This window comes from Anguilla anguilla, chromosome 10 (genome assembly GCF_013347855.1).
Source record: "Anguilla anguilla isolate fAngAng1 chromosome 10, fAngAng1.pri, whole genome shotgun sequence".
NCBI lineage: Eukaryota > Metazoa > Chordata > Actinopteri > Anguilliformes > Anguillidae > Anguilla > Anguilla anguilla.
The window spans coordinates 39,305,654-39,315,952 of NC_049210.1; the positions used below are offsets into that span (position 1 = coordinate 39,305,654).

Below are 10,299 nucleotides of genomic sequence, written 5' to 3' on the forward strand. Positions count from 1 at the left end.
CCAATAAATGAGTCAGAAAGACTGGAAAGTTTACTGCTAACAGTAAACACTGCATTTTCTAAAAAGCTTTCCACTGCTAACAATTAAAGCCCAATTAAACACATACTTTCATGAACTTTTCAAATACGCAACTTTTCCTTTCGTTCATCAAAATAAAAACATTTGGCATACTGTTTTAACTTTAATGTAATTTACAGCAAATACACAAATTTTTGCCTCCAGGGACAATGGGAAATCTCTCTCAGCTCCTTCCCAGAGGATGGAACCTTTGTGGTCATCTGGATTCTTGGCCCTTCTCCACTCTATTGACTTCAGGTTGGCACTGTCACTGCTCACACACAAGGCATGCAATCAGCTGGACCTGGTGGACCAATACATCTGATGGATGATTCAGTAATGCTGTCATGTATAACCAGAATACCATAAGACGTATTGTTCATTTCAATTTGCCTGTGCTGAGTGTTTATGACACATATGATGCGAAATGGAATGGAATGTGGGAGGGTTTTGAGTTTATGTAAAAATGTATTTCTGAATAACACTCTCGGCTTACATTAGAATTAAAATTTTGATTTAGGAGAAAAAGCCATTACCTCCAGCACTGCAGCAGGGTATTGCAATTATAAGCACGGGACAGTGGATGCAATCTGGAAACTTTATAAACACAAACATGTCAGCCATGCTGGCTGGTACAGTATCTTTTATATTTATTTAAATACCCTGTCATACCTGTTTACATCAACATGCAGTGAAGTCGAACAGGCAAATTAACTTGCTAGATGATGGTATGCATGCCTCCTGAAACATGAACCACAGGGTCGAAAACACTGTAAATTCCTGACTTCCTGTTCAGTGACATAAACATGGCGGCTCCCATGGAACTCAGTTGTTGGGGAGGCGATTGGGGCTTACCATCTGTGCACACAGATTCCCTCGTTGTGCTGGTAACTGTTTTTAAAGAAATATAAACCTACTTCGGTGTTGAAAAATTGACAGCCTTCTTTCACTGGCTTAGCTGGCTAGCTAGCTAGCTACAGTACGAACTGTCGATGCTAAGCTAGCTACGCTAGCTAACGTTGGATGCTCTGCAAAAATGTGTATAGTTAGTGCTTTCCATGGTGAAATGAATTCACTTGTTATGCATATAGTACCTGGGAGCTAACATGCAGGTTGATCGTTGAATGTAGCCAACGAATATAATTCGTACTTTTATGAGTTATTATGGCAGGCATGATGAATGGCTGGCTTGCTAATATTGGGTATTCTGGATAACATTATCCTATCAAGCTAACGGGCTAGCTTTTATTGATTCAAGGTCACTGTGATTTTTACTACTTCATCATCAGTGCTGTTTCCATATGTGTTACGCCAAGCACAAGTATTATACGTGTAAAATACTTCTACCTTGATACCCAGTCACTAACTTTTCTGTTCAATCGGGTGGTTATCACAAGGTGACACCTCCACTCGACTTGCAGTCACTCGCCAGTGTAACGTTAGCAACATTAGCTAGCTGGCGATGTTGAGCATTGCTATCATGGATTTAACAAACACATATTGACCAGTTTGCCTGTCTGAATGTCGCCATTTGGCAAGTTTTCAATTACCTTTGCATAATCTGCAGTGTATGGTGCAAATATTTATAAGGTGGCTTGCAAGCTATCTATCCCGCACTTTCAATACGGAATCTAGCTAGTGTTTATTCTGTTTTAGAAGTGATTATGTATTCTTCTTTGCTGACTATTCACACAGTCTTCTTTTTTCAGGCTTACGCAAAATTTGCAGGGGCAAAGCTAACAATTGAGCCAGTTGACTGGACATGGAAGACATTGACAGGTAGCTGACTGAAATGAATGTTTGTGTGTGGAATTGCAGTTCTTTTAACATTCGACGGCATCAGATTTAATATCTCCAGGGTAAACGCTGGTCTCACATTTTGCATTAAGTGTAAATTCTTATGTTCTGGTGTAAAGGAGATACAACATTAACAGATGCTGACAATTGGATTTAGTGTCCTGTTTAACAGGCTGTTGGCATCCAAAGCATCACTACACACTGTTACCTTCTACACCACAGGGACGGTGCCATCCCTGCACTGTGAAGGAATCATGGTGACAGAACCAGTGCAAATTCTCAACTTCTTAAGAAAAGGGGTAATTCATTATGTTTTGGATGCATGTATCTGAGCATGTTTATATTTATGTTTTCAGTTTTAACTTGATGACTGTCGGGTTAATACACTAAACCAAGATCTTGACTCATTGCGGTAATTAAATATACCATGACACATTTTGAAAGAGTTGGATGTTAATGTCAGTGTCCTGGTCAAATTCCCTGGCTCCTGACCTGGCCCCTAATTAAAAATAGTATTTTTCCCCCTCTTAACAGAGACACAATGCTGACTACGAGCTCACAGCCAAACAGGGGGCAGACACAATGGCATATATTGCGTTGCTTCAGGAGAAACTACAGCCGGCGTTGGTACGTACCTGCTACCTGAAACCCAGGGTCAATTACCATGGCAATCCCTTTCAAGATTTTAGTCGATGTAACCACACAGCAAATTATTTGTGGAAAACTTGCTGTGGAAGGCCTAGGCAATGGGCACTAATCAACATTTTGTGACTGGAAATTGCATCACTGACGGGGGGCCAGGGATTTTAAAATATCTACAGTGAAGATGGATTTTGGAATCAGAACTTAATGAAGGAGCAAACTTTAGCCTTGTAAGGTTGAGTACATTTACAGTGTAGAAAGAATTGTTCACGTTGGGCTCAACAGTGACACCCAATGGCAGGAGAGTCAACTACTGTAGAACTGTTTGTAATAGATGCAGGTTTAAAATGAGATTACATAAGACTCACAAAATGTGGTCACATCTGACATCCTGTTACAGCAGCAACAAAATGAGAATAGCTGTTGGAAATTACAATAAATGGATTCTTCTAAGGCTAGGATGTCAAGTCCTCCATTATACTAGAAGACTGAGAAGACTGTCAATGTTTGTCTCTTGCTGAACAAGAGCATTTTAGGCTCTTAAAATGGAAATATCTACAGAAATATTTTTTTTTTAAATGTTTGAGTGTATTGTCATCTGTAAGACAATATGCGTAGCCTGCGCGATAGTTTATCAGCATCATGACAAAGATTTCGGTCACCAGCAGAGGTCAGTCTCGGTCCCCACGTTGCGCTGAAGGATGTTGTTTGTGACTGTACCATAGCTGCACACGTTCTGGGTGGACGCGGAGAACTACGCCAACCTGACCCGGCCGTGGTTCGCCTCCCGCTCCCCGTTCCCGCTCAATTTCTTCCTCCCGAGCCGGCTGGCCAGCGCGGCCCTGTCCCGCATCCTCCTGACCAAAGGGGAGTCCCCGCTGCATAGCATCACGGACGTGGAGGCCAAGGTGAGCTTCTCATTGGCTCTACCCATGCGCAGGCGACCGCTCATAGGCCCAGACGTTTCCCTCCTGTGATTTCTGCTGTGACTGTCCTAGTCAAAGGCCTTTAATGCAATGCTTTGTACTGGAGAGTGGTTTGAGGCTTCAGAAGAAAACATCCTTCTGTTCAGTGCCACTGTGGTGTCGTGTGGTTTGATACATTTCAGATGAGTGAGCTCTGTGTTACTTGGCCAAATAGAACCTAAAATTTCTAGAGAGGTCCGTTTAGGTTCGGTTTGTTCATAATTTCATACTTTCCGTTATCTTCAGAGTATACATTTTTTCTTGCTTTTCACTGCATGTTTTGTTAATTAAATTTTTCACGAGTAAAGTGTATATTGCATGTTTTACTAGACTGTAAACAGTTTTTTATAGTTTCAATTTTGTACTTGTACTCTCTTAGCTAAAAGGTTACATGAAAGGGAATATTTGTTTCAGTATTCCGTTTTATGTAATATTTTGACGGGGACTCGATTTGACTGGTTTCCGGTACCTTTGGCTCTTTGGCTGTTGGCTGTAGTCTGTGCACCTGGTAAAGCGTTCCCCTCTAAGGAACGGAGAGAGAGTTTCTGTTTGAAATGGAAGACACAGGTTTCCCATCCACCACTGCTCTGAGCTCCAGGGTAAATCACAGTGCAGAGTCTCTGATGCTGGGCGGATCTGTCCGCTGTGACGTCATCCCGTGGTCAGTGAGGTCATCCTAAAGCCAGCTTCAATCGGCTGTGTTTTTTTCATCAAGTTCCAAAGCTTTAATATTACAGTATGGAAAATGACCAGGGGTTCACTGGCCAAAATGGCATAATGTCTGTTCTGTGAAAGCTGCTTTGGAGTTCTTTGAAGGGTATTTTCTTGTGTTGGCTCACAAGCTCCTCAATGCCCCTACAGCAGCCATTCCAAAGCCAGTAGGCCTTCAGAAATATGAGCAAATATCTAAAGGATTGCTTATTGCACACGAAATCTATCCTGTGAGTTCCATGGTGTGACATAAAGTTACCCTAAATCCTACGTATAAGTGAAGAGGAATAATTCCAGTTCCCCTCTTTCATTAGATTTACAGCGAAGCTAAAGAGTGCCTGAATCTGCTGTCATACAGACTAGGATCATCTCAGTATTTCTTCGGAAGCACGTGAGTGTTGCACTTCCATAAGGAAGATGTTGTGGGTATGCGGAGTATATGTATTAATGTGAGATACAGTGAGATTAGCTTATCTCCATTTAGTGGATACAAATGCAGGTGTATGTGACATTAGCAATTCTTGGAGAATAACACAAAGATTCTTAAGAGGGTGATAACATTTATAAAGGACTCTCTTTATTAAAAATTGAGAACTCATTTTATTCTAACAAGCTTAGAATGTAGCTGTGAATAAACTTACCGAATAAAAAACAAGGTCACATTTCTTTGCAAAGCAGTCATCAAAAATGACGACCAGATCTCCTCCCTCAGGCCGGCTAGCCTGGATGCCTTCGTGTTTGGCTACATCGCCCCCCTCCATAAGGCCAGCCTCCCCAGCAGTCAGCTCCAGCAGCACCTGAAGCAGCTGTCCAACCTGTGCCAGTTCTGTGACGCCGTCCTCAACAACTATTTTGGTGATGGCGCCCCCGGTAAGCCAATCACCGCGGGTGGCTACAATATAACTAAACCCAGGAAGAGCTCGCTTGCTTGGTTTTCCCGCCAAGTTCTACAAGTTTGAAGACAAACTGCGGTGAAAATATGCTAAATAAACGTCTCTGGTGAAAGCATAAACTGGAGGTCACCAAAGTGGAGAGACTGTTAAATCCGCTCTTGGAAGTGCTGCTTTACTGCATTTCTAAAATCTAGAGGATATGATTTGCGATGTCCTGAAATCTCAGTTTACTAATTCAAGCCACATTAACATCCTTCGCCATCTGTGCTGCGCAGTTGAAAGAGTGATCTTTTCCTCTGCTTCTTTTTGGGAAGGTTTCTATTCCTGTCTTCTCTCCGTTCTCCCGCCTCTTTTCAGGTTCACCCACAGCCAGCCAGGACTCGGTAGACGCAAACCTCCAGAAACTGACACAGCTTGTTAACAAAGAGTCCAACCTTATCGAAAAGGTCCTTTCTCGCTTTGTGTTCGCATTTCTTCCTGCTCTCTCCGCATGCTGAATCGGCATTTTCCCGCTTAATTAATTTACGCAAAGTTGGGTTTCCTGCTGCAAGCACATTACAGGATCTCATTCTCCTGGCCTCTGTATTCAGCCTGTGTCACCAGTTCAAAAAAGCCTAAATATATTCAGAAAACATTGCAATTACATATCAGCATAATCATAAGTATTAAATTAATTAGTATTAAATATTAAATAACTTAATTTTTGGAGTATATTTAAACTAAGGTGTTCTGAAGTGAGCATTGCATGAAAATATTACAGGGCAAAGTAAAAATCCCTTATTCTGTGGTGACATTAATGTGGTCAGTCGTGATGTTCCAGTAATGGAGGTTTGATAGGAAGAGTGGGCTGTATTTCATTTCTGTGCTGGCATGATTGAGGAGTTCTGATCAGTAGTAGGTGTTTCTGTTGTACCTGCATGGATTTCAGTGGGTATTGTGAACTCAGACTATGTGCAGGTCAGACTATGGGCCTCAGGTAGTGAGTGCTGTCTGTTTGTCTGTCTGTGTGTGACAGATGGATGACAATCTGCGCAGCAGCCCCCGCAGGGCGGACCCCAAGCCCTGCCCCCCTTCCAGAGAGAGGAACTCCACACCAGCGTGACCCCACCCCCCAGCAAATCCTCCTCACAAGGGTCTTTCAGGAAGTAAACATCTGCACTATGTCATAATCTGCTGCCCCGCCCATTCTCCCTGTTGCCCCGCCCATTATACCTGCTTCCCCTCCCATTCTACCTCCCCTATGAGGGTTGCATGGTTGCGGGTTCAGCTCTCAGTTGGGACACTGCTGCACAAGCCTTGAGTGAGGTGCTTTACCTGACTCAGGTAAATATGTTCTGAACAAGACCATGACACTTACGTAGGTGTCTGTCCAACGAATGATGTGTGTTCAGCTCGCTAGAGAGCGGTTTGCAGTGCAGTCTGGGACGCATGAAAGGACACACCTATGTACAGGGAGAAGGGCTTATATTATGACCATTTCACATAAAACCCCCAATGTCTGTCCTATTATTTTCCGTAGACTTTCCTCTTGGGATTTTGAGATTTCTATTATGATGAGAACATGGCCTTATTGTAATGTTCTTGTTGAGTGTTGATCCTGAACAGCCAAGTTCAGCTGCCAGATCATGTAAGTTTCGTGAAAAACTCAAAAAATGAAATATTATTACCTTCTCAGTATGTTTCAAGCACGGCAAAAGGGAGTGTTTTAAGCAGGGATGTATTTTATTATTGTCTTCTATCTTTTGGAATAGAAGAAGGTGTTCTTTAAGATGCTTGGTCTGACGGTTGCATGCTGTGGCTTGGAGCAGAATGTGAAAGGATTGCGTCAAAATGAGGAATGTTACTGACGTTGAGCGGCAAGTTGCTAGCTGAACTTCAGAATGACCATTGACCAGACATTCATTTCAACAATAATACAAGACAAGATCTTATACTAAGAACTGAAATAGCATGCACTAGGGACTGTGATTCTTGAGAAATAATCAGGAACACCGGTGCCATCTGGATTTAATTACAGGAAAAATGCTTTGCTTTTCTACACGCTCGTAAATGGGTATCGTAAAAAGCAGTTGAAATCGCAAAATGGCCGCCCAGGTTCATTGGTGGTTGGAGGTGAAAATGTTTTAACTGGAAATGTTATATTTATAATTGGATGACGTATGACTGCAAGCACTTTAAAAGATTTTTTTTTTGTTGCATGTGACAGTAATACTGATTGTGCAGAACCGATCTGTGCATGTTACTGAGCACTGTATGAAGACACCAGGAACCATAACCCTTTCTCTTGAACCAAGACTTAAAAATCAAAGAGCTGCTATTATTTCAGGTATATGCAGCAATACACTTGTGGAGCGACTGTTAGTTCTGGGTTACTGTTTAGTAGTTGGGCTAAAATCATCAGAAGTGTCCTGCATTGCATTCACATCAGCCACGCATCACCAGGTTTGATAGCGGTGACAGGAAAATTATGTTTAACAACTCGAAAGGATAATATTGTCAGTCAAGCTACAGAGCACATATATGTATATGAACATGTAAACTGTACAGTTCTGCTGGTCTACTGAAGCAGTGGTCTGTGAAGAAGGTTTGTGGTTGAGCTGTGGGTGAAAGATACAGGATTTTTTACTGACAGGTTCTATGGGGAATATTTTGAAAGTCTTGAATGATGGAGAGAGGTTCTACAATGAAAAATGTAAGTTTTGTTTTATCGGGATAGACAAACACACACTTTTATATATAGAGCCTGCTTATATATAGTTATTTGTAGAATCTTCTGTGTTAGTGCTTTTTATGTTTTCACTTTCTTGGGATTGCTTTGCAGGAAGTGTTCGTTTGACTTTATATAATATACATTATATTTTGCATAGGCCAGCACAAAAGTGGGCTTGATAATATATATGCCTCTATTCTTTGCACGGCCTTTGAATAGTCATAAATTTGTTTGATAGGACAGAATCTGTACCCTATTCATTTATGCTTTTTGTGTCAGTGATGATGTTTTTGCAGTAATTGAGAATGGATTTAATGAATGAAGGCATATCGTAATCTTATTGGTTGCCACTCTTCCTGGTACAGGAGGTGAGATTTCCTTCATCCTGTCCAGAATCTGTAGTAATACAGGAAGCTGCTTGTTTGTTAGAACCAAAACGGCTTGCCTAGGGAAAATGTACATTGCAGCATAAAAGAATCATGAATGTTGCGATATATTAATTTGGAAGCCATACTTTTAAAATTATGTTACCAAATTATGTATTCCTTTGAGACAGACTTTCCAGACTTTCCACTGACTTTCCAGAATTGTATAACTTGGTGTGGGGTGAAATAGCTATTCAGTTCGGCTATAGTTACATACCTTTTGATTATTCACTGTGTGTTTGTATATTACAGTACAGGATTGAATCACGGTTGAGGGAAACCAGGCTGTGCTATCAGCTTGTTAGTAGATATTTGTGTGGAGAAAATAGGGATTCTTAGCTTCCTTCTTATATTTGCTTGGCAAAATGTTACTGTTGTGCATTCTGACATGACTTCTAGAACTCACTGATCACTGCTTTCCTATACCTGATTTTGTTTGCCAAATTAAATCATAAGACCTTGATTACATTATACAGCTGAGAAATCAGCATTATGATATAGAGTTACTGAAAACAAATCTCACGATCACCTCCCCTAAACAGGTGTATTATCATTATCAATGTACTTCAACCAAATGTTACTTAGGCCTCTACAAAATAGTCATCATTTCCACACAGTAACATGTCCAGTTTTAATGCAACACTAACAGTTTAGTACAACTTTTAATAGATAACATTTGGTCTCACTCTGGAATGTGGGACCAAATGTGATCTGTATCTTAAGAGTTAAATGAACACTGTTAGAGTTGAATTAACACCGGACATTTTACTGTGCATAAGTGGCGCAGTGAGCAGTAGATGAAAGTGTCTTTTTAAGACTGGAGTTCATTCGGGGTGTTTATTAATGGTTATGACAGATTAATTAGGTGTCATCCATTTCGTTCCATGCCAGCCACACCTGCTACCGACTGCTCTGCATCCCTTGAATGTAAACTGACAGTGATGCTCTTAATTTCTCCCATAATGCATTTGGATCGCATAGCTCTCAAGCACTACTGGAGGAACAAAGCCAATTCACACATTAAGATCTGCGCTGAGAGAACTGGATGTTACACTGTTTGGATTGAATACGTTTTGTGTCCAGAATTACCAGCAGGACTGACTCTGACATGGAATACATGGATTTTGATTCTGAGGATTTCTTTCCTTGCGAAGTACGAACTTGTTTTGTGTAAAAAAACCTAGTTCTTGAAATGTAACATTATTGGAGTGACAGTATACCTTATTGGTTATGTTTTGATTATTCCTAAAAGTTCCTGGCACTCATTTCTATTAAGTTCCATTCCGAATAATCTGGCTTGAAATTTGTTTTCAAACTGCGCACAATCCTTTTGGGCTACGAATGTCAGATTTTGTTTTTCAACTTATAAAAATAGCTCTGTTCATGTGATAAAATGAGTTGTTCTGTTGGTGTTGGAATTCAAAACTGTGTCTTTGAATCCCCACCCTACACTGGAAGCACCACCAGTACTTTATTTTTTGGAAGAATGGTGACTTCATCCACAGACAGAAATGTACACAAAAACACCTCATTAATGCATTCCACTTAAGCAGTGAGACGATTAAACCCTGTGTGTGTGTGTGCGTGTGTGTGTGTGCTTCAGTTTTCATTCTTTAAATAACAATTGTTGGTAAATGCAAGTTTCCATAGAACAGGTGCTCTATTGTCATGAATACATTTCTCAGTATCTCAATAAATGTAAATACTCTGTAGAAATGTAGAAAATGTGAGATGCAAGAAAATGTAAAATATAAATTTGCCTCATTTACAGAAGGGATCATTGACACACATGCAGAGATAAATTCCATGACCTGAGTTTGCATGTGAATATTCCAAATGATGTTAATAAAGCTTGTAAAAGCCACACACAGGCCGTACAGTTCTCAGAAGTGGTACTGTGTGCCTTGTCCGTGTACAGTTGTAGAGATACGATTCCTTTAACTCTCATACCCTCTGCAAAAAAAGGTGTTATTTTGCTAAATGATATTACAGCAGGGTATTGTGTACTGCTAGCAGTTTTATAAATGAGAAGCTATGAAAGCAGCTATTATTATTATTATTATTAATATTGTTATTATTATTATAAAGGCTATCGGATG

General features: G+C 40.6%; 1 protein-coding gene across 2 annotated transcripts; it reads left to right on the forward strand.

Annotated features, from left to right (window-relative positions):
• The first annotated feature begins 788 nt into the window (after positions 1 to 788).
• Positions 789 to 9,763, forward strand: mtx3 (metaxin 3). Of its 2 annotated transcripts, XM_035380004.1 has the most exons (9): positions 789 to 944; positions 1,767 to 1,836; positions 2,077 to 2,153; positions 2,389 to 2,481; positions 3,222 to 3,404; positions 4,487 to 4,563; positions 4,885 to 5,042; positions 5,423 to 5,511; positions 6,081 to 9,763. In XM_035380004.1, exons 1-9 carry the CDS (start codon positions 864 to 866, stop codon positions 6,165 to 6,167), a joined length of 915 nt encoding a protein of 304 aa, XP_035235895.1. In that variant the 5' UTR covers positions 789 to 863; the 3' UTR covers positions 6,168 to 9,763. The 2 variants fall into 2 exon arrangements, with proteins under 2 accessions (XP_035235895.1, XP_035235896.1); XM_035380005.1 differs by lacking the exon at positions 5,423 to 5,511.
• The last annotated feature ends 536 nt before the right edge of the window (positions 9,764 to 10,299 follow it).

What these genes read in the sequence shown, in the direction of transcription:
- mtx3 (XM_035380004.1), top strand. Translation starts at nt 864, where the DNA reads ATGGCGGCTCCCATGGAACTCAGTTGTTGGGGAGGCGATTGGGGCTTA. An exon ending in TCAACTTCTTAAGAAAAGGG is followed by an intron (nt 2,154 to 2,388) that starts GTAATTCATTAT and finishes CCCTCTTAACAG; the next exon opens with AGACACAATGCTGACTACGA. An exon ending in TTTTGGTGATGGCGCCCCCG is followed by an intron (nt 5,043 to 5,422) that starts GTAAGCCAATCA and finishes GCCTCTTTTCAG; the next exon opens with GTTCACCCACAGCCAGCCAG.